Below are 25388 nucleotides of genomic sequence, written 5' to 3'. Positions count from 1 at the left end.
GAGATGGATTTACACAGATCCAGGTTTGAATTCTTAATCTGTTCCCTACCATGAAAAACTAATCATGTTAAATTAGTTTATTTTGCTGTAATGACTCTCAAATATGTTCTAACCTATGCCCATTAACAGAATATGCTTACTCAAACATAAAATGAAAAGTACCTTCTAAATTAAAGGAAAAAACTAAATTAAGGGAAGTTAACATTGTTAAAATGTCATCACCACTGCCAGTGCAGATACTGTACTGACTACTAAAATTCTGATTCTTGTGAGTTTGACCACAGGTTAGTATGTTACTTCCCCATTATTCTTTGGTCTACTATCCTGAAATCTTGGTTAATAGAAATATCATTTGGCTTTCTCATAGTTTGAAGATATCACTTGTATATTGTATCCTTTGTTTTTTCTTCCTTCTTTCATGAAAATTAACCTGTAATAGGTTAATTATAAAAATTAAATGAGGCTGGGTACAGTGGTTCACTCCTGTAATCCCGCACTTTAAGAGGCTGAGGAGTTCAAGACCAGCCTCGGCAACATAACAAGTCCCTCGTCTCTACAAAAAAACAAAATTAAAACAAAAATTGCCAGACATGATGGTGCACACCTGTAGTTCCAGCTCCTTGGACCCAGGAGTTTGAGCCCGCAGTAAACTATGATCATGCCACTTCATTCCAGTCTGTGACAGAGTGAGACCATGTCTCTGAAAAACAAAAAATAAATTAAAAAATGAGTGAGAAAAAATACCAGGAAATACTTAGCAGTGCCTGTATAAAATAGGCCCATAGTAAATATATATTATGATTTCTTCCATTTCTTTGTATGTCTTATTTCTAATATCCAAACTCATTTTTTTTAATTTTAACTATCTAAGATACCAGAAAAAGCATTTAGCTACATTATAGTCATTTTGACACATATAATCCTCAAACTCTTATCTTTAACATCAAGAACAAGAATAATGATTTTATATCTCTGTCTTCCCTTATTTTTTGGAAAAATTATTATTGGTTTATATGTATACTCTTATGTATAAAATGATACACGTATAAAATGATACATCAGCATATACATCAACTTCAGTATACGGAAGGCCTGCTAGTTGTAAGTTATATTTCAAGTACTCAAAGAGAAAAGTAAATTCTGTGTGTTTATGCTTTCAAATTGGTGTGCTTTTTAGAAATAGTATCTGTAATTGCCTTATATTGTAATTCAAAATTTCCTTCTTTAAATATAACTTTAATTATGTATTATGTAAAGTTGTAATGCCTCATGATTTTTACAAATAATGATTCTTTTTTCCATTGATCTTAGGTGAAGCTGTGGTATGATAAAGTGGGACACCAGCTGATTGTAAATGTTCTGCAAGCAACGGATCTACCTGCTAGAGTAGATGGGCGTCCTCGAAATCCCTATGTAAAAATGTATTTTCTTCCAGATAGAAGGTAAGGAATAATTTTAGAAAAAAAAATCTTAAAATCTATACTAATAGAAAAGGTAGTTAATTCTTTCTGAGAAGATAAAAGTATATTACCTCTGAAAAAAGAAATTCCTCAAGCCTTGTATTGGAAATAGTTGAAAATAATCTGCCAATTAAAAAAAACCGATTACCTTGTTTATAGATAATAGTTTTTGATAGTGACACATTATTTAGAGTGTACCTTTGTATATGTCCCTATAATCACAACTACTGCTTTTATTGTAATCGAAGTTAGAATATTATTAAATTCTATTATCATTTTATAGACTTTCAGTGAGTTATAAATTTAAAATAATATAAATACCAATGACAGTTTTACATATGACTACAGTAGATGGCAGCATATACTTCCTTTTGCTTTTTCATTTACAAAACATACTTATTTTTCAGTGATAAAAGTAAAAGGAGGACCAAAACAGTAAAGAAAATACTAGAACCAAAATGGAATCAAACTTTTGTCTATTCACATGTACATCGTAGAGATTTTAGAGAACGAATGTTAGAAATAACTGTGTGGGATCAACCAAGAGTACAAGAAGAAGAAAGTGAATTTCTTGGAGAGGTATATTTTAAAAACTAAAGTTAAATAGTTAATAAAGTTTTGTGTTATTTATTATGATAGCTATTACATTACGTTTTGATAATGGTACTTGATTTAATTTGAGAATTACCCTCTCAGATCCTCATAGAATTGGAGACAGCGCTTTTAGATGATGAACCACATTGGTATAAACTTCAGACACATGATGAGTCTTCACTACCTCTGCCTCAGCCATCACCTTTCATGCCAAGGCGACATGTTCATGGAGAAAGCTCTAGCAAAAAGCTGCAAAGTAGGTTAAGGTCTTTTTAGTTACCACATAGTAATTATGCTATAATGATCTGATTAGTGATTAATAATTAAAGATTTTTTCAAATGTTTTATTAAAGATCAAAATATTGGAAAATTGTTCATCTTTATGAAGAAACTTGGCAAAACTATTTCTACATTTTCGCAATGAAAATAATATAGGCAGCAAAGCAGGCTAATTCCAGAGCTGAAAGCTGAAGACCTCTGAATTAAAATTATTGCACAGAGCCAATTGAGCTGCTGATTATTGAATGATGGAAAAATTTCTATCATCATTGGTGGTTTGCTACATGCGATGTCTTAATAACTTTATAGTTTGTGGATTTTTTTTTTCAGAGACACAGTCTTGCTCTGTTGTCCAAGCTGAAATGCAGTGGCAAAATCTTGGCTCACTGCATCCTCCAACTCCTGGGTTTAAGCAGTTCTACTGCCTCAGCCCAGAGTAGCTAGGGATTACAGGTGCATGCCACCAGGCTCGGCTAATATATTTTTGTATTTTTAGTAGAGATGAGGTTTCACCATGTTGGCCAGCCTGGTCTTGAACTCCTGACCTCGTGATCTATCCACCTCAACCTCCCAAAGTGCTGGGATTACAGGTGTGAGCCACCATGCCCAGCCAATTTATATTTTAATAGTTCTTGTAAGAATATTGTTTAAAATGTTAGAAGGTACGTTTATTGTTGTTCATCTAATGATTGGGAAAAGCTTTTTTTGTGCTTATTCAGTAATTTTTGAGTCATAACTACATTTCTCAGTTAAAAACTGAAAGAAGCCTCATTTTGGTAATCTGAAACTAAATTATTTTTCTCACATAATTAAATATTTCATGTTCATGCTTTCCTGATCAGAAATTTATTTCCTCAAAGGTAATGTTTAATGCAGTATAATGACTAATTTGGGAAGCTAAACATAAATATTTTATAAAGGGCTTTGATTTTTTTCAATAACGTAGGCTGAATATAGCTCCAGCCAAGAAACGTCTCTGAAACTTTCCACTCAGCCCTATCCTTTCTGAACTGTAGAGGAAGACACTTAATTGTGTAGAAAACAATGTACTATATATACTGTGCTACAGGCTTTTAGTATAATATTTTAGTTAAGAAATTAATCTGAATATTTTGTTCTATAAAGTCCGCTTGTTTTTGTATGTCCTCAGTGTAGTAAGGGGAAAATACTGATAAAATATTATCCTTCAAAAACAAACATTTTTTAAAAAAATTAGCTCAGTGTTTACTTTGTATTATTTTTCACAAGTTTTCAGTAGTAAAGCAATTCACTTTTTTAAAAAAATTGACGATGTCCTTTACGTTTCATAAACCAACCAGACACAGAGGTATCTGTTTGTCTTACTGTTGTGCAGGATCTCAGCGAATCAGTGATAGTGACATCTCAGATTTTGAGGTTGATGATGGTATTGGAGTAGTTCCTCCAGGTGCGTAGCTGAAGAGCATGGCCCTGCTTCACTGTGCTGCTTTGCTTGTTTTCTTTGTCAGTTTCTAGACTTCTTTAGGATACTAAACTGAAAATTTATAGTACGGAGAAATCAATATTACATTATTCCATGGTGACTTACATTTCAAATTCTTAAGAAAGTTTTAAATGTACTAATCTCTACTAATTAGCATTCCCACTTATTTTATTCAGGTTCTTCAATAAAAACATGGCTAACTAGGTAAAACAAATTATTATTTCACAATGCTCTGAGCATAAGTGAAAATACGAATTTTATTTTGAAAAGATGGGTTATTAAATAAAAATTCCATTATTATGTGTTTTATGTTATATTTCTGTGATTTTCCTTCCACCATTTCTGAAAATAATGTAGCCTTCCATGGAATGTACTGAGAAAGGTGCATGGCGGAGTGTAAAATTGCATGTGGCATAGCTGTAAGCTTTTGTGATGTGTTCCTCACTGATTATACCTAGAATGTGTGTATATGTTTTAAAATAATAATATATGAGAAAGATTAAGTATTCATTTGAAGTCAACATCTTTTTGTCATTGTGTAAGTTAGTAAAATTTTTGTGTTGTTTTTTGATTTAAATGTTTCTCATCTGACTTTTGTCAGAAAAGTGTGTAAAATCAAGTAGTAAAGATTTACTTTCTTGGCACTAATTCTACACTTTAAAAAAATTTACTAATGAGAGGAGAAGTAAATATCCAAATAAGAAATTAAGGAGAGTCTTAAAATGTATAAATGTGAATTTTAAAGACAGTTTTTAAAGACAGTACTCACATATGTGCCCTTCATATACGTAATTCCTCAGATGAAAGCCCTTAGTTTGAGGGCAATGGTTTTGCTCAAATGGATAGATTCCACAGTACTAACTTCTCAGTTTGGAGAGTTGCATACAATTTTAGTCAAACTGGGAGAAAATTATGGAGAGTTTTTGAAAATCAGGTTTCTTTTGTTCCCTATAATTCAGAGAAAATACAGTATTTAATCACTGTGTGAAAGTAGAAAATCTGTTAAGACAATAAATAAAGTGCTGTGAAAATCTATATACTTATGTATTAACCTTTAATGTCAATGTATTGATGAGAGATTTAGATAATACTGGAGAAAATTTTATTTTTGCTGTCTGTTTTTATTTCTTAGAAGGCCATAATAACATACATTTTCAACAAAAAGGTTCACACCAAGTATAGTTAACTTTGTAGTTACAGCCTTATTGTTATTTAAAGCATATTAGTTTGTCATGAAATGGAAAGAGTAAAGTGATTATATATTTAAATTCATTAGGCATATTCAAATAGGAATTAGATTATTCCTGGTAGAAAAATTATCACCTCTAACAAGAATCTTGACTAATAATCAGTCTCAATTGTTGTTATTACCAATTTATCTAAACAGAATTTACTTCTGTGAGTGGTTCCCAAATTTTATTCACCTGGAATTTCATATTTTTTGTTATGAGACAGGACAGTGAATGATGAATAATACATAGCCAATTAAATAAATGCTTACTCAAATGATGAGTTTCTTCCTCTTTCTCTGAGAGAGCAACATGGATAATGACTTGTGAGAAGTCAAAGTGAGTTATGGAATCCTCTAGAGATGGGATTAGTGCTTGAGTACCACCGAGGAGCACTGAATTCTAAATACCCTCCATACTGAAATATACCACGTCCTTCGAAGTGTTTGCAAACATGCATAATCTCTATTATCTTACAGAAGCAGTCTTTAAATTGTCATTTCAAATAATATTATTTTTATTTAACATTTAAAATATAATGAGTCAAACTTTTAATAGAATATGACTAGTAGCTTATAAAACCTGGAAGTAATATATTGTTTCAAAGATCTCTTCATAAATTAAAGATCATGTTAGTCATTAATTTTTCAGATAATCTCTTCATTGATATCTTGTGATTATGTGGTAGTATCTGTATGGCAAATATAGCTAGTAACAGAGTAATATACAATACATTTTAAATGAGGAGGAGAGATGAGTCAGTATGATAAGGGCAAGAAGCTAAAATAAAGTGAGGTGATAAGTTAACACAGTGCATTACATGTACTTTTAGATATTGGTTACAATTTTGCTTCTACATTTTCTAGCATCCAATATGAAGAGAAAATTTGTTTTGATATGGAAGTCATCTTCTATATATGTTTAATATACTCAGGGAAGTTCCTGGTTGTATATTCTCTAAAGAAGCTCAAAAGCTCTATACAAAATGTTCTGCCACAGCCAAAACCTAAATTTCCTAATATCTTGGCTTTTCCGGAACATGGAATTATCTGTTTTTGTTTGATGTGTTTACTATATTTTTCCAGTTAGGGAAATATAGCAAGTTTTCACCTGTTGAGACCACCAGGGCTACATTTTTTTAACTTTGTAGTTACAGCCTTATTGTTATTTAAAGTAAATAACCTTAGCTGGTTAAGAAGAATAAAAATAACCATAGACAGAATGCCCTCATCTGAGGTGAGGAATCTAGCAACTTCAATCAGAAAACAGGAAAAAAGAATCTCTAACTCTCAGCCAATTAAACATTGGGATTGCCATAAAATAGTTTGATCCCAGCCCAGCAGGGTGGTTCAGACCTCTAATCTCAGCCACTCAGGAGGCTGAGGCAGGAGAACCCATCACACCATTGCACTCCAGCCTGGGTAACAGAGCGAGAATCCATCTCAAACAAACAAACAAAAAAACATAGTTTTATCCCACTCATGGTTCTGAAGATAGAAGGCATGTTGTCAACAATAAATTAAACATAATGTGAAGAAAATCAAATTATGGTAAAACGCAAAGAACTTTAAATGCACATTTATTTGAGAACATTCACTGTAGAGTCAACTGTTAAAACTTTGAATATTATGGTATGTGGTTATATTCAAAATGACTTTGAGTCACCAAAATAGTATGCATTGCCTTGAGTATATTTTCTCTTTATAAATTCAGAGCTTTGTAAGTTACATTAAAAGTTTCAAGATGGCACTTGTTTCCTTAAAGTTCCTTCTTAATAGAGTAAAAGAGACATTAATTTTTATATAAAGACAAAGAATCTAAGAAACAAATTAATTATACACCTTTAACAGTAAGATGCCAAAATTCTCTAAGATTTATTCTGTAATAATTAATTATAGGAAATCTATTTATGTACCTTGAGTACACGTTGAAATCTTGAAATAGAGCTCATAAGTCAATACTGGCCTTCCATAAATATTGTGTAATTGATACCAAATAATGTTTAAGTAATTCAGACTATGGGTTAACTGTCTTTAAAAACAGTCACCATTTTTTTTAAATGAGTGATATTAATAGTATATTCACTACATATTAACTTAGTTTGTCTCTTTCTTGCCTATTATAATTTCTAGTCTTAAACTTACAATATAATATTGCAACTGAACAACAGACTTTTTTACGCTAAACTTAATAGATGATATTTTGATGTTAAAAATTAAAGTATTTGAAATTATAAATTACACCATTTATGGTTATTAAACTTATATTCTTACAGAGTGACAAAATGGTTGTATTTCCTTGGTCTGAATATTGTCAAAGTACACTTAATGAAGTGTTTAAAGACCTTTAAACTTAGGCATAAGATCATGAATTCACAGTAAATAAACTACTAGGGAATATTAGTCTGCCTTTAGTAATGATGTTTTATAACATATTTTTAAGATAATGTAAGAGTTATCAAGTAAAAAATGAACAACAGTTTTAGCTTCCTAGTTAAATTTAATGTATTTATGGTTTATGTATGTTTTATGTAGTTGTAAATATAATTTTTTTCTTTGGCCACATAATTTTTTATTTTCCTTATGATAATAAAAAACAGTAACCCTTGTGAAAAAATTTTAAACTCTAAACTGTTATTTTGGTTTTGAAATTACTGTTTTATCTGAACCAAATCAGAGACAACATAAACCTTTTATTTGAAGGAAGAGTGGCTATTATCATTTATTTTAAAATGCAATATTTTAACTATATTAATTATGATAATTAAAATAATTACAGAGTAGTTTCAGATGTGTAAGACAGAGTTGATATTTGGTTCTTTGGAAGGGTTCATTTTCTCTGCACTATTGTGATAGTCATCTTCAGTCATATACTACATTTGAAAATTGTGGTATTATTTGTGGTTTGCAAAATTCACAATCAGTATAATGGTGAAGATTTGCTACTCTTCTTTGTTAATTAAAACTGGAATATTTGTTTTCTTATTAAGAGGACATCTGCAATCCAGCTAAAATAATGTATCTTCTAGAATAAAAATTGAAAGGAAGAATTTATTTAAATTTAAAGAGACACCAAATTTCCAAGCATTGACTTGTATATCAACTATAGTTTTCTGTCAGGTGCTTCATTTGTGTTACTAAGTCAGGAACTCATTCAGCATTTAAATTAAAACAGTATCCCAGCTCATCATAATGTCTGAGGCATCAACTGTCATCTTCATATTGGTATCTTTATGGTACCTTTGAGTCAAACTGTAACCTGTTTCAATGCATGTGTATGTTATACTCTGTGTAGGTATACTTAATATTTTTGAAGATAACACTGTTAATATTGATTGCATGACATTTATTATTCATAGGTCAGTGGCTGCTTTAATATAATTTTATATTTCTATGTTAATGTTTGCATTATAGAAGAATGCTGACTAAATTTTTTCTGTCTGTACTCTTGACAGTAGGCTATAGGTCTAGTGCTAGAGAAAGTAAATCTACAACATTAACAGTGCCAGAACAGCAAAGAACAACTCATCACCGCTCACGTTCAGTATCTCCTCATCGCGGCAATGATCAGGGAAGGCCGCGTTCACGTTTACCAAATGTGCCATTACAGAGGTAGGCTTTGAAATGGGCTCAGTGTCCCCGACAGTACATTTTTATTATAGTGCAGTGTAAATTGCTGCAAGACTAACTGAAATGAAAAAATAGTTTGGTCAAATTATTTTTTTTTTTGAAATTGTTTCTAGGCAAAATGCTTTTTTAAATTATTTATCTAACCTATGCGACAGTCTATTGTTTAATCTGAAGAAATTCCCCAAGAAGTAGAAGTTGTTTATGTCCCAGTAATAGTTTTTGAATAATTGTCTTGTATTCTGTTTGCTAGTTTTCTTCCTTGTTAGAAAAAAATTGTAACAAATCAGAATTGTGGAGAGAAGCGTCTTAAGAGGATAAGGTCAAGAGACAGAATGGACTTTTAAGAGATTTAGGATTGTCCTTGGAAATATTTTAAATGCTTGGAAACATAAATAAAACTTATAATGTAGTGCTCTACTTCATTTTACTCTGATATTCATTCCTGAAATTGTAATTAATTACACAGATGAAAATTGCTTTTTGATAGAAGTGTGAAAGAAGTTTGGAGAAATGCAGCCACAGGCAAAAAGCTCATAAAAAATTAATACTCTTAACTCATTGGTAAAATAGGTTTAGTTATGATGCAAACACTTTTCAGTGTTTATTTGCATATTACTGTCAGTTCCTTCGCTTTAGTCTGTCTGCCTGTTTGGGAAGATGATACACATAAGGATTTTGTAATTATTTTAGGAGTTTAGATGAAATTCATCCAATAAGAAGGTCGCGTTCTCCAACCAGACACCATGATGCCTCCCGAAGTCCAGTTGATCATAGAGCCAGAGATGTGGATAGTCAGTATTTATCAGAACAAGACAGGTATTTGTCAAATTATGATCTCAATGTTATGGATTTTTTGTTATGTTTTAATATATACAGATATTGTGGCATAGCACATTACAGAATAAAAGTATCATTCAAAAATGAACTTCTCTCAAGCAACAACTGTTAAGATATTCTAATGAAGTGCAATTCTAGGAAATATTTGGCTAATATTGTTATAATTATGCAATTTCTTTTACAAAATCAGAATTTATGCTTAGCTTTAAAGGTACAGCTTGTTGATTTAGATATTGGCCTAAATTATAGAAGGGAGACTGCATAAGCAATTTTCAAATATTTTATTTTTTGTGGGTCACAATATTTGAGGTATTAAGTAATCATAAAAATTATGTTATTTATATAAATAAAAACGTTGTGGATACATGTCATTTGGAAGACAGTTAATTGCAGAGTTTCCATGATAACTTCAATAATAATGTTTCTGTTATATGCCTCTTTTCATAAAGTCTCTTTCTAGAAAATATCTATAGAATACAAAATATTGAGATCGGTTCTTATGGGGATATGTACTTAGATTAATTCTGCATTTATTTGTGAGCTAATATTTCATGGAAGCAATTACTGTAAGTTTACATTATGAATCTGTTGCTCTACATGCCCACAAACTTTCTTCTCAAAGTAACCATATACCTGTACAATTAGCTTGATTATAATCTCAGGATCTGAGTTAAGGTGTTATAATACTCACCTTGTTGAATATCCTCTTCTGGCGTTTTAAACTGGAAAAACTTTCAGTGAGGAGTAGGGTCATGATAGTGGTGCTGAATAATTTTTTGCCATGGAGTCAAGGACATAGAACCCAAGTAGGGCTTCTTAATCTACCTAACTGCCATCCTACTGTGGAAAGTAGTGCTGTGACCTTCAAGAATGGAATCACAATAGGTACCAGGATGAAGAGCTGCTCTGAAGAATAGGATTCCAGACATCTCAGCTTGACTTGAATGAGGGCTATTTTCTCAGCATTCATTTGGGCCACCATGAATTTAGGTGAGGAGAGAAAACACAGGGCTACTTGACCAGGGCAGTCAATATAGTGAAATTAATTTGGATATAGAAAAAGTGCTAATTTTAAAATTTAAAAAGTCCTAATCAATTATATTGTTAGTTGGCTAATAAGAAACATAATATCATATTGCATTTTCAGTGGCTATCACAGACAAGAAAACTATCATGCTTTAATTTGCTATAAAGAAATAAAAATGTTCAGGGATCCCATTAGTATCAGGCCAAATTTATAGTATTTTTTTAAAAAATACTCAGTTTTCTGTAATTGGAAACAGATTTCTATATCTTATTTGAGGATGATTTAATTTTGTTTTGTTTTAATATTCTATAAAATCGTTTTGAAATACAATGGCAAATCAGCAACCACTAGGATTTCAACCATAATATTTGTACTTTATTGTTTAAATTTTTTAAATGCTTTCATGTTTATTTTTGTTTAAATTCTCAAGCAAATATGCTAGTGCAGACAATCTGGTTTCTTTCCTTTTCATGTTTTCATTGGCATACCATTGGCATAACCCATGTCTCATAACTTACCTGTTTCACTCACCACCCATCCTGTCTGTGCAGTGAGCTTCTTATGCTGCCCAGAGCAAAACGAGGACGAAGTGCAGAATGCCTACATACTACCAGGTAAATACAGGGATTTGGTAATGGTGACTGTGTGTGATGACTCTCTTTTCATTCTACTATTCTTCCGTCTCTCCCTTAGTGGTATTATTACAAGCAGGTAAAATAAATTTCCCAAGTATTCAAAATTTGTTTTGTTTCATATTGAGGTTATGGAAAAGGTTCCAAATATATTTCATTTATGATTCAGGCAGATTACTTTGCCATCTGTGCATTCAAAAATCCAGAGACCAATGGGCCTCTCTGGGACTGTTTACATTCCTAAAACTGAGGAACCAGTTTCTGCATTAAAATTCTAAATGCTCACTGTGAATGTACCCAACCTTCCCACACACATTCCTGTCTAGTCACAAAAGGTCTAATCTGTGTATGGCAGTGTCATTGTTTCATAATTGTAAGTTTGCTCTGTTTTAGCCTTTTTTATTTCATTTTAGAATTTATTGTTCTTTATATTCTGTTTGCTTTTGATAACATTTTTACTAGTTCATTTTTAATGGCTGAGCTTCAGCTTCTTTCTTAATGAAAAGTGAGGATGTCCAACCTAATCTTAACTGTCCAGCCCACCAGTTTTCAGAAATGGCTGAAGTACAACCTTTCCCATAAAGGCATGTAACAATATGAAAAACTCTTTAGAAGCCAGAAAAGATATAATTTTTGCTTCTAAATTGGAGATTAGAGCCTGATGCTTTATATTAATCTCATTACATCTTTAATTTCATATCCAAAGTAAAACTTCTTACAGATTACTCATGGAACATATTCTATAAATACTTACTGTATACTTGAAATTAATATGGAAGTTAAGGAAGTAGTAAGTCAGTAAAACAAACCAACACATTATTATAAAACTCAAATATTTTAGCCAATGAAAAGCAAGAGGAAAGAAAAGGAAAGAAGTATAACCGCAGTACTTGGGATACAAAGGCAAAAGCATGATTTAGTATGTCTCTGTGTAATACGTAGTTCTGCCCAATAATGCAAACAAAATTGGGCTAATAAAAATTGTTTGAATTTTTTACACTCTAAAATTATGCTACTGAGTACTGCCAAGTTTGCTTAGAGTGCCACAGGAAAAAAATGAGGAAATATTAATTAGTTCTCCCTCCTGAGGAAAAAAAATGTAAAATCATGCAAATTGTAAAAACCTACTGAAAGTCAAAGCATGAACTATCCAGGTTTTTTATTAGTTGTTCTTTTTGACAGACAATTTCTTAATAAGAATGGTTTCTTTACTAATTCTGAAAGTTTTCTCACAGTCCTATTGATGTGACTAAAACTGCAAAAGAAAACAATGCACACGAAACAAACACACACAAAAAGATCCTTGTATTTTAACCTAACTAGTGTGTGCCTGGCACTCAATGTGTGAGTATTTCTGGGACACTTACACCAGTATACTAATTATAATAGCTAAAAATATTTTTTCTTTCCCTTATTTTGTACTTGTAAAATATTATATACTAGTATATAGTTGCATAGTGGCATCATTTTATACAATCTTATCCTTAAGATTGGTGCTTTGCTAATTCTGAACTCCATATGTCCTGTTTAATGGACTGTGTTGACTTTGCATTTCCTGATTTAAACAGATACCATATTTTTATGTATACAATTTAAAAATAGATGAGTATTCAGCGAGGCAGATCAAGTCCTGTGGACAGTACTATGACAATAAGGAAGTAGAAGCTGAGCTAGCCAAATGTGTCAGTGCAAAATGTATGTCAACAGTGTCTTTCCTCCTTCCTGTCTTTCTTTTTTTGTTGTTGTTGTTGTGTCTTTCATTCTCTAATGTGTAATGCAAAAAGTTTGAAGATAGAAAAAACATGAGTTAAAATATATGTATGTGTATGTATCTGTAATTTCTTCTGTTTATATTTCTGTACTTATAAAAGCATTTAATATTTATCTGAATAAAAATGAATATCAAATGAGTACATATAAATAACCACAGCTTTGTATAAATATATCAATAATATAGTTTGCTTTCATATAAATTATTGAAATTTATTATTTATATAACTATCAGTGACTAAAATCTAAAGCTTTCAAAATATGATACTATTTTCACTTAGGATTTTCAAAAATAAAATCTGAGGATTTATAGTCTCCAGTAAACATAAGGAAAATAAAATTTATTTAATACCAAGCATAGTGTTACGTATTTAATGTACTTTATGTCAATTTCCTGACAGGAATTACATGTTATGAATATCATTATCCTGATTTTAGCAATGAGGAAAAAAGCTAAGATAGTTTGTTTGACAATGAATACAGCAAGGATTCAAAATCATGTCTATTTCATATCTTCTGCTAAACTAGTTTTTCCAAAAATGTGAAAACTCATTATTATGAAATGTTCCTCCAATAAAGTATTTTATGAGTTGAATATATTTTGGAAACTTTGCAAATAAAAATATCTACCTTGAAATTTAGTATATGCTGCATATTGAAGTCATGTTCTAAAGAAATCTGTGTAATGTTTAGTTCATTTTCTTCCAAATTATTTAATTGCCCAACCCTTTTTTAGTAAAATGTGTCCTGAGGAAGTGGTACTACAGAGAAAATGCTGTAGTTGCCTTATTATATCCTGCTGTGTCCTAGATATTATATACATTTTATTTCATTGAATTATCACCATACCCTCTGAAGTGGATGTTATTTCCCACATTTCGTGAATGTAGAAACAGGCTTGGAGACTTAATGGAATTATCCAGGTCACAGCATTAAGTGGCAAAGTCAAGGTAGGAACTTGAACATTCAGACTATAAATTTTGTTCTGTTTTCTAGCTGTTTCCCATTCTATGTTGATCCCATTGTTGAAAAAAAAATAATTTTTGAAGCAATGCTTAGAAAAGTTTTATAACAACCTATTACTAAAGGTAGATTTGCCTGAGGTTAAGAGTTGAAAAGAAAACTCTATATCAAGAAAGGAGGCTAAATCCTTAGTTTCAGTAAAAATATGATTAAATATGATTAAATATGAGGTGTTTGATGTTTAGGAAGTCTTTGATAAATGTTTATTCCCTTTCTTCTTGATTGTGCTTTACTGCTAACTGAAGTAGATGGTGGATTTTCACAATTAATAGTTAAATTTATGAAACATTATTAAATGACAAAAAAATAAGTAATTGGCTGGACCTAGTTTGTCCTTCATGGCATAGACAGTCCAGAATCCTTCATAGATTTTTAAAGGAATCAGGTGCCATTGGGTCAATTTTCTGCCCATTCAATATCCATGTTTTGGTTTACATCTTATGCTCATCTCACCCTTCTTCCAGTGGTAAATTTCCTGTGTTTGGGCCTGGATCCAGACAGAAGCCAATAAGTAGAAATTAACTTGCTCCTTTGGAATCACTTCTTGGCCTTTTGCTCTTTTGTTTCTTTGCTGCAGTCTGGTACTATGACCAGCCTTGTCCCTGGAATGCTGGTCAACCCTTTGTTTTGTTTTAGAACTTAACTCTTTTAGTCATATTTTACTGCCAAATTATATAAAGTTGTTGATTTTTACTTTTAGCTATGAGTTGTTTACTTCCATAGAAATAGGTATAATATTAAATCAGGGATTAAATAGTGCATTTAAATATTGACCAATAATAATTCACAGAGTTTGGTTAGCAGATATTTTTCTAATTCAGATAATTAAATAATAATTTTGAGTATCTTATGAAGTCAAGTGTGTATGATTTCATATTTTAATAATTGTAGTCTTCCCTTCAAATAGTTATTGTGGTTCTTTTGAGAAAAAAGACAAAAGATTTATCTGTATAGTTTTATAGGCCTCTAGTTTCTGAGTATCTTAATAAAATTGGCTTTATATCTATTTTTGCGTGTTTGTGTTGCTGTGTTCCAGACATCTTGTTAGGCATTATAAAACATTACCTCCCAAGATGCCTTTATTACAGAGCAGTTCTCACTGGAATATCTACAGGTAAGAGCCCTAACAGTGAGTCCCACCCAGTTATAAAGTAATTCCTAATCCCTTGCCTACTAAAAATAGAAAATCCACATTGTAATAAAACATTAAATAGAAAATTTATATTCTAATAAAATATTTTTTTCTGAAATAATTATACAATGAGAAACATCAAATTAATGATATCTAAAATCATTTTAACTATAAAACTTAGTACTAGAATAATTATCTAAATGAAATCTAGCTCAAATATCAAAATTCTAGGTGCTTTGTTATTTGTATATTGTTGCACTTATTGATTTTAATTATTTATTTTATTTTATTTTTGTGTAATTTTAACTTGTGAAGCTCAATTCTGCCTGCACATACTAAGACCAGATCAGTGACTAGACAGGACATTCCCCTTCATCATGAATGCTTTAACTCAAGAGTATTGAGATTTACTGATGAGTTACTGGTTAGGTAAGAACATATGGAAGTGGTATCTTCCATTTCCCTTGTCTATTGTTGTGAACCAAAAAAGTTGAGTTGTACAATTATTTCTCCTCTGATGTCCTTCATTTTGTTTTGGTGTGGCATCTGTTCTTGGTAATGAAATTTTAGGCATTTTGTTTTAGTGCTTTCTGTATCCAGTTTTTTTCATAAGTAGGTGTGATTTAGTCTCATTTTTCAGTCTGAGACACTTCTAAAAATTATGCAAAGCAATTTAAGCATAATCTTTGTTTAGTTTCATTTTCTAAACAAAATTTTACGCTGTCATTCTGTCAACTCTCTCACACCCTTATGAACTGAATCCCAGTGATTCTACATTTTGTGTAAAGGGGACATTATTTTATGCTTTACTCTCTAACATGGTCTTCCTTTCTTTGTTTTCTCTGTCTTTCTCTTCTACCACTGGATGCAATGCACTGGCACTAGTGAACTGCAGCCCTTTCTTGACAGGGCTAGGAGTGCTAGTACCAACTGCTTGAGACCAGATACTAGTTTGCATTCACCAGAACGAGAAAGGTATAAAATAAAGACTTTCTTAATTTCTTATCATTTGTACTGGTGATTTTTTTCAATCACTTTGTTTTGTTTCATGAGAGCCTCACAGGTTTATTCATTCATGTTCACTCTGCTAATTGTCTACATTTCCCCCTTCCTTATTATACATGTCTATGTAGAGATATGCATATGTGGATAAGCCCAAGGGTACACATACACATATTTCTATGAATGTTGTTGCAAATAGTGTGATGTAATTTGTAACTGCTTCTGGCTGCTGCTTTTCCCCTTTTGTTGCGGTTTAGTTGTTTTATTGACATACTTTTCAGGAAGCCTTCAGTATGCTGATAATGTTATAAGGTCCAGTGAATTATCCCAAGGGGAGGATCACTTTACTCTTAGTACCACTGATAAATAGTATTTATAGATGAAGCAACAATCTTCTGTAAACTCATAATAGGATTTTTAATAGAATACTTCCTTTGTGTATCTACATTCATTTTTAATCAATCTACTCTTTGATATAGTGTTTTACATTAAATTGTACTTTGACAACCAAAAATGGTATGTTAATCATAGATTTCCTGGTGCCTAACAAAAATGAGTTCATATATATGTACACAGATAATGTTGCTTAAAACTTTAATTAATAAATTCTTATTTTAATTAAAAGATATTCATTGATGATTTGTTACACTGTCTCCTAGCTGTAAGCATCTAATTTTTCCATTGTGATGGAACTATTATAATTGCTATCTCTTTTTAATTAGAAGTCATTCAGAAGAAATTTGCATACTACATATTTACAAATCCTGAAGAATAAGTATTTAGTTGTACTAATGTAATCTACTTCTCCTTCTCAGGGGCTACTTAAAGCTTTTCTTTAGATATATTTCTAATCTGAGTCTATTCAGTTATTTGAGATATTTATTTCTGGAATTGAACAATAGGTGCAGGTGTACAGATCTTTTTTTAGTGTCTTAAAAATTTACTTTTAAATTGTGTATTCTTTTATATTTGTAAAATTTGTAATAGAAAAAACTGAAATTTAATTTCTATTTTGTATCCCTTTACTATTGTAGTATAAATTTCAGTTGATATGATTATATGCTCTTCTAAAATCACAATTGGAATTGTTTTATCATTCTCTTTTGTTGCATATAACCCCCCTAAATAATTACAAGAGTAGCAGAAAAATTTTTAAATATGTTTAGTTATTATTTTCTTACATGTTTCTGGTTAGTATTAAAACAAAGATAGAAGTTCTCAGGTCAGTGGAATCTTCTGACCATAGCGCCCTGACATTTTTAATATTATCCATATCAGTGCTATTTGATAGAGATATAATGCAAGCTGTTATTTTAATATTTTCTAGTAGCCACACTAAAATTATGAACTTAATTTTAATTTATTTAACCTAGTATATTCAAAATATAATTTTCACATGTAATTATCATTTAAAACTATTAGTGAGATATTTTACACTCCCTTTCTTACAGTATAAGTTATAGCTACTAAGGATATTTTGTACTTGCAGCATATCCCACTCCGAACTAACCACATTACAGGGCTCAATGGCTTCACGTGGCTTGTGGCTCTTGTATTGGACAGTGCAGGCCTATTCTTATGGGGAAGCCTGTCTAGCATATGTTCCCTTATGACACTGAAGCTACAGAGTTTAGAAATCTCTATGTTGGTAAATTTAATCTCTCAGATAATATCCTTAAAACAGGTCAACCATACACAATCTAGGGGCAGTTATTGCACAGGTTGTTGTAAAGTCCAAGTAAGTGTACTTACCTTGAATAGAAGAAGAAAGAATATCATTGAAATATATTCACCCTACAGATTGAATAAAAAGGAATATTTCATTTAAAAACTCAATGAAACAAGTCTTGGTATTATCAGTGATCCTTAGTTTATTGGGATCACTTTGTTGCCAAGAAAACAACAATTATTTTATGTAATGTAAAATAAAACTTAGATAAGTTTTCATCAAGTAATTACAGAAACTGTAGATGCTTTGTGAACATGCCTATGAAGCAGTTTTGAAATGGAACATAACATACCAAGAGTGGTGACTTTGATATTCTTGGAGAATGTGTCTAAAACCCTCAGTCAGTATGAGTAGGACAAGAAGGCTTAGAGCATTTTCCAGGTACTTAATTTCTCTTATTAACCACAGGGCTTCTTGTATTAACATCTAACATACATAGTAGATATAATGTTAGAGCAAATGTTTTAAAAACTTAATTTTATATTCTTAAGAGAAGAACATTATTTCTACAAATTTTTGAACTATGTGTGGTCAAATGATTTGATTATTCTAACCCATTTTGATTAACATTTACATGCTGTTATACCAACTTAACTCCTAATTTTTGAAACAAGTTTTCTGTTAAGATAATGGGTGAAATTGTTAAAGCACACTTAGTACTCAATATCATATTTTACTAATGATTCAGAAGATAAAAGAGCAGCATTCTTTTCCTGAAGGATCGAAAACCATCAGATACACCTATCTTTTCTCCCTTGTTGTATGGTTTATCCTACTTTAACAGATGAGTTTTGAATAATGCATGTAAAAGGTGGTTTGGAAAGGAAACCATTATAGTTTAGGTGGCACCTCCATTTCATGTTCTGTTGATTACACAAATAGAAAAAAATGCTTATAGGTTACCATGATTCATTTAATTATTCCAATTCAGTTATGCTTCATAAATTAAGAAACTTGAGAATTATTATTTTTAAGAATAGATAATTTCTCATTTATATCTTCCCATTCCCCTTGCTTCCCTGATTTATAAAGAGTGAGTTACAGGCCTGCTATTAACTTTGCTTTTCTAGGTTTTCAAACAAATTATTGCTTACATGTTCATAAGCAGTGATTTTTAGGGCCATTTTTCTGAATGGCTATATTCTTTCTTGGTCTTTCAGAGCAATCATATTCTTGATGAAGACTTATGAGAGAGTAGTGTATGCCTTACTACTCTGCATTTTTTGCCTTCCAGTAATTCCTGCAGTCTGATATCTGCTCATTCCTAGTGCTCTATAGCTGTGCTGAAATTCTTCTGTGGTTTACATTGGCTCCCAAGTTGTTCAGCAGCATCTTGCAGCATTTTACATTAGCCACCCTGCCACTTGAATCTCTCCTCCATTAAGTACCTGTACAGATTTCCTTAAGCCTCATTATTATGTCTCCTTTGAAGGCTTGTCTTACTCCCCTGTCCCATAAAGATAATGTTTCCCTAGTTCCACCCCCAATTTTCCTCTTTTGCCCCACCCATGGTGTCCTGTTCCTTAAATTTTATTTCTATAAAAGGTTCCCACTCTAATACATATGAAGATAACCCTCCACTGTGATTGACCAGGCACTACCAAGCCTAAATTTCTAAATGGTGATGTCTAAATCAACTTCATTATCTTCCCTTTTGTCCCTTTCTGGCAAAAATGCTTCCTCTTTGTAAATTTTCCTCTCATTTTGTGGTTTTGACATGAAACCAGCCACATAATCTGGAACTACTTCTCTTCCTGCTCCTTTACAAATTCAGTCACAATAAATTCAGTCAATTCCTTCAGAACAGGTCCCTCACCTTGATTATATTAATAGATGGCCCTTCTCCAGTTCTGTAACTCTCCTGCTCCTGTTAATTTTCTTAAGTTCTAATAGTTGTTATTACCTAATATCTCATTTTTTATTAAAATTCAAATATTATTCTTCCTTTTTTGTCTGATTAAAAATTCTGCTCATTGTTCAAAAATGCAGGTTAAATACCATATCTTTGTAAAGCCCTTCTTAACCTCCTCCCCCATCCTTGGTCTCCCCACCAACACACATACAAACTTCCCTTTCTTTTGCCAGTCAGAATTATTTACTGTCTTTTATGGGCCCACATAATTTTATATACTTCTATAAAATACATTTGTATTTTGCTTAATACTGTAGTATGTTTGTGCCTTCTATATTGTGATATTCTTCCACTATATTAGCATATAGTGGAAGAAAAACACTAGGCCTAAAGGAAAGGAAGTTCTTGGCTAAAAATCAATGGCTATATTGAATTGAAATAGATATCATAGATCTTGTTTCAGAGTATAACTATCTGTAATAATTAAAATAAGTTAAATTTTGTGTAAAACAGTATTGGGAAAAAAATTTTAATGACTAAAATGAATAGTAGAGAACAGACAATAAAAATAACATATGTGTATAATCAGTTATCTCATTTGGTTTGGTTTTTAACATTAAAATTTCTAATTGAGGGCAGGAATAATATCCTATTTCTCATTTCTATCTTTAGTGACATTATGTATTTTTTACCTGTAAATGTTTCACTTGGGGATTTTAGGGGCTTAAAAAACACCAACTACTTTTCACTCTCAAATTTGAATTGAGCTGTGAGTTAGACCTAGGTACTAGAAAGATGGGAGATGTAATTTTCACTGTAAATACTTTGAACAGAATTTAAAGCTGTGGCTTTGAGTCTGTAAGATGGCTAACAACTAGTCCCAGAATCAGCGAGATTCACTCTGGGTTTATGAGCCACATAAACTTCTGCTACAGGGTCAAGCCTCAAATCTCATCACTGCTTTATAAGTTTGTTTGTTGTGCTGTTTGCAGGCAACAAAATTTGGAAAGAGGAATACAGAAAGGGCTAAGTTTTCTGTGCCCGATTCTTTATCATAGTCACCTGTCATACAAGCTACTCTTTCTTCTTGGGGTACAATGAGGAAAGGCTTACTTGAATGAATTTTCCTCAAAATGAAAACATGAGACTTAAGGAAAAAGAAGTTTCTACCTAAAAATTAGTAGTAATGTATTGAATTGAAATACATATCATAGATCTTGTTTCAAAGTATAAATATCTGTGTTAATTAAAATAAGTGAAATTTAGTTTAAAATAATATTAAGGAAAAAATTTAAGGACTAAAATGAGTAATGAAAACAGACAATAAAAATGTATGTGTTTAAAATCAGTTTTCTCATTTGTTTTGGTTTCTAATGCTATAATACCTCATACATATTTTTAATTTGTGCTATTTATGGATTGAAAGATTTATACTTCCATATAATGTCTATAGCCTTATAGCATTATTTACTTAAACATTCACAAATATTTATTTATTCTGTGCTATGCATAATGGATGTAATTGTCAAAAAAACAAAAAGCCCCACTGTTTTTCCTTCTTTACGGAGTTCACAGCCTGTTCATTCAATCCTATAACTTTCAGAGTGATCTTTCTTCTTTTCTTCTGACCACAGTGAAAGGAGTCGGCTCCCAAGAAATAGATGTTCCTCAGTTAATGAATTTAGAGTACCTGATACTAAAATACTAATAATTTACTGAAGTAACTAAACAATGAACTTTTAGGTAGGCTGGTTTGGAAATACAAATCAAGAAAGGTCTAGTTTAGTTAAACTTTATTATTAAAATCTCCAGCGTAGCCTGCCATATTAGCTTGTAAAATGAAAATAGAAATGAAAGTTGAAGCTATATATATTTCTCAGTAACCAGAGTTGGAAAGAGATAAAGATTCTAATTTTGGTTATTATTTGTAATAGGAAAAATAATACAAGTAGCACCTATTATAGAAAGCATATAAAATATGCTAGTATAGTTAAAACTTACAAAGTGTTATTAAAGCCTAAGTAACATCTACTCTTAGGACAAAAACTTGGATATAAATTGATCCTGCTCTCCTTGTATGCACTTTATGTGGAAAAAAAAACAGATTTCTTATATTGGTACTACATATCAGCATATTCAGAAGGACATTGAGTATACAAATATACATGTATTAAGCTAAATATTTGTCCAAAATTACCTTTTAATGGCTTGCATTCACAACTGCTTGTTTCCAAATGTACACGTTTCTCCTTCATAGCTTTTACTGCATGTTTCATAATTATGCCATTTTTGCTTGCTTTTTCTTTACTTTTATGTTTAAATAAACACAAGGACTGGAATTTTGCCCTAGGAAGCAAGGTTATTTATAACTCTTATCAAGTTAATATTATTACTTCACACAAAAATACTAAGTCTATATTTGTGTTTTCAAATAACACCAAAAATTTTAACACAAACTGAGTATACCTTAATGTAGGAAATGCTGTAGTTGTAATTGTTTTCCAATTATTTTAGAATTTTTTTTAATTTTATCTATAGAACAAAAGCCAGTAAACTGAAAAGAAATTTTTTAAAACATTCAGATTGGATGGCAACCCTTTAAATAATTTGAAAGAATTAAATAATTTAAAATGAATGCAAAGTGTTATTTTATAAACATTTATCACAGTTAAGAGTATGTTCTACACATTTTTATCTTCTGCTCAAAATCCATTGTTCAGTATCTTCACTTGCTTCATGACTTCCTCAAAGCCTGACTTGAATCATGCCAAGTTTGTCTATTTAAGATTGATTAAACAAAGGCTTCCAGAGGACTTCAGAATTAAGTATCTGATGACCTCACATATCCTAAGTGACAAAAGCCCTTTGCTGTGTTTAGAATAGTCTAAAATATTCAGCAAACCAAGTTATATCTGGCAAGTTTTCAAAAAGAAAACTCTTATTTTTGGAATTTTAGGACTAGACTCCTTTGGATAATTATAAAATCTTATACCTAAATGAGTCCTTTAAGACTATTCAGTTATTCCTTCTTACATATAAGAAAGCCAATATCTAGAGAAAATTATCCTGTTAGAATTCATATACAATAAATAAAAATGTTTAAGTGTGGCCCATTCGGTGTCTTATCTCTTCAGTTTTAACTAGATGTTTGAAATTTGTGGCTGTACACAGACAGAATCTAAGGGTAGTTTAACAAAGGAATGAACCAGTTTTGTAAGGTTTGTTTACTGTTTATCACAAGAAAAGTATTATTGTAAATGCTGAACTAAAAAGCAAGCGTTTAACCAATTAAGACGTACTTTTGCAAATAGAAACTTGTGGAACTAAAAAAATAGTTAAGGCTAATTTATCATTTCATATGTCTGTGCTCTTTACTTTTATTTATCAGTACTGTTTACTTACAGCTTTTAATGTACAGTAATTAGTCCTGTGGTTTTTCAAGAAAACTTAAGAATTCACTGGTAGCTTTTCCATTAATTATTTCTTCATGTCATTATTTCAATACTAAAGAAGATTTTTATTTATTCCACCTAATTGTATTCTTACTTGTATTAAATTCACACACCCCCACCTTTGCCACACTACCCAGTAATTTCAAGGCCTGGTATCACATAATCATTGGTAACTGATTACACCTATTTATTCAAACATAAGCCAGATTCTTAAAAATGCATCTTTAACAACTTAAAGTTACATTAATATTTATATGTTTATAGATAAACATGCACATAGAAGCACATTCTGGAAGAATGAAACTGCACTTATTAGGTGGATTCCAAACGTCTTTCCTGATAAATTTTTTCACTTGTAAGATAACAGGTTTTATATTCTTAAAGTATTATAACTTATCTTTCCAAGGCTTATAATAGCAAAGATTAAATTATGGAGCAAAGAATCTATACTTTGCCTTTATGGGGTGCTTTTCCAGTCCTGTTGTTCCATGTATTCTTTTATTTTAGGAGTTACTAAATGTCCTGTTTTTTCCTGTCTTGTTCACTGGGCAAACAGGGGTAGATGGTCCCCCTCCCTAGATAGGAGACGACCTCCTAGTCCCAGGATTCAAATCCAGCATGCGTCTCCGGAGAATGACAGGTACTAGACAACTCCTCCTCACAGACAAGTGGCTTCTAGAAGCTTATAGGCCACCAAGTGAAGGAAAGCCAAGAGAAATGTTGAATATAATGTGCTTTTTTCCAGGAGCCAGAGCCAGATATGTTGGATGTAGCCAACTCTAATAAAGCACCTCAGAATATTTACTGAAGAGCATTTGATTGTGTTTTAAATTTCTGGAAACAAATTTAAATACCGTTTTTGTTTATAAGTGAATAAATAAAAATTCTCAGGTGCTTTAAAGTGTATTAAAATCTGTCACAGAGCCTGTTGTTTGTTATATTGGTTGATAGTTTTATCTCAGTTGTCTTGTTCTGCTGCTGTGTAACCTTGTTAAAAATGAAGTTTAGGCTTTGTTATGTTAGGAAATGTCTGTCTTATAAAGTAAAATACCTGGTTTTATATATTTTATAAATATTCTATTGTTAAACATAATATTGTCCAGGGCCAACGGGTTAGTCCACAAGGTAGGTTTTTAAAAATCGCATCAGTGCTTTGAATCCACTTTATGCTGATATGTCAGAAGTGCCACAACATATATTTTCCATTACTTTGTTATTATCAATTTGAAGTTGTCCCGGTTTTCCTATTTTATGGTGTTTATACATATAGGCCTTATCTTTAATATGTTTTCCTGACTGGTCACAAAGGTTTTTGGGTGTTTGAGATGCTTCTCTTCTGGTGTAAGCAGAAATTCAGCAAAAAACGCTGGTAATATTTATTCAGCAGATAAGTAGATGTGATATCTCAGAAGCAGAACAACTAGTCATATAAACATATAGTTTTTTTTAGTATGTGTGTGTATGGCAGAGTAATTTGAGCCCTAATTAAGCATGATACAGTTTATTTTCTGTATTTGTAAACAATCAAGATGTCCTCAGGATTTTAGCTTGAAAGAAAAAGGAAACACTGTCACCAAGAAAAAATTAAGGTTATTTTACAAATATTGGAAAAGACTACAAACTGATATTTTACAAAGGTTTCAGGAACATTTTAACATCTTTTAATCTTTGAGATACTTGCCTCAATATGAGTTATACTTACATATTTGGAAATTAAATGTAATTATTTCTGCTACTGTCTGATTTCTAGGATGGAATTTCTGGGACTAGAAAAGCTAGTCACTGATCTAAAAAATATTGCAAGTATAAATAAAGTCTTTTCAAATAAGAACATAAAATAGTTATGTAAATTAAATAAAAATTTATATCTATATTTGCTGCTCATTTATTCAATAAATGTTTATTCTCAATACTTATTTATTGAATAAATGAGTAACAAATTCTATTGGCTAGGTCACAACGGTGACTAAGATAGACAAAGTCCTGGCCATCAAGGTACTTAGAATTTTCTTTTAGAAAAGATAATTCTGTGCCAGGCATGGTAGCTCACACCTGTAATCTCAGCACTTTGGGATGCCGAGGCCAAGTGGGGAGGATTACTTGAGTGCAGGAGTTTGAGACCAGCGTGGGCACCATAGTGAGACTGCATCACTGCAAACAATTTGAAAATTAACTGGGTGTTGTAGCACATGCCTTTAGTCCCAGCTACTCAGGAGGATGGGGCAGGAGGATTGTGTAAAGCCAAGAGGTCAAGGTTGTAAGCCATGGTCACACCACTG

The 25388-nt window shown here is 31.4% G+C and overlaps 1 protein-coding gene across 47 annotated transcripts in view; it reads left to right on the top strand.

The window, feature by feature from the left end:
• Positions 1–25388, top strand: part of RIMS1 (regulating synaptic membrane exocytosis 1) — a 521656-nt gene that overhangs the window by 357393 nt on the left and 138875 nt on the right. For 14 of the 47 annotated variants that reach the window (XM_074398077.1, XM_074398075.1, XM_074398065.1 and 11 more), the window contains 8 exons: positions 1312–1442; positions 1868–2039; positions 2157–2310; positions 3688–3759; positions 8479–8635; positions 9344–9469; positions 11069–11131; positions 15960–16049. In XM_074398077.1, coding sequence (XP_074254178.1) covers positions 1312–1442; positions 1868–2039; positions 2157–2310; positions 3688–3759; positions 8479–8635; positions 9344–9469; positions 11069–11131; positions 15960–16049 — 965 coding nt within the window. Of the gene's footprint in view, positions 1–1311; positions 1443–1867; positions 2040–2156; positions 2311–3687; positions 3760–8478; positions 8636–9343; positions 9470–11068; positions 11132–14978; positions 15057–15389; positions 15504–15959; positions 16050–23665; positions 23750–25388 lie in introns of all 47 variants that reach the window. The other 33 variants (XM_074398078.1, XM_074398076.1, XM_074398064.1 and 30 more) reach the window with 7 other exon arrangements.

This window comes from Saimiri boliviensis, chromosome 4 (assembly GCF_048565385.1).
Source record: "Saimiri boliviensis isolate mSaiBol1 chromosome 4, mSaiBol1.pri, whole genome shotgun sequence".
In the NCBI taxonomy this organism is placed as follows: Eukaryota; Metazoa; Chordata; class Mammalia; order Primates; family Cebidae; genus Saimiri; species Saimiri boliviensis.
The sequence above is the reverse complement of the archived record's forward strand: the minus strand, read 5'-3'. Positions and strand labels throughout refer to the sequence as shown.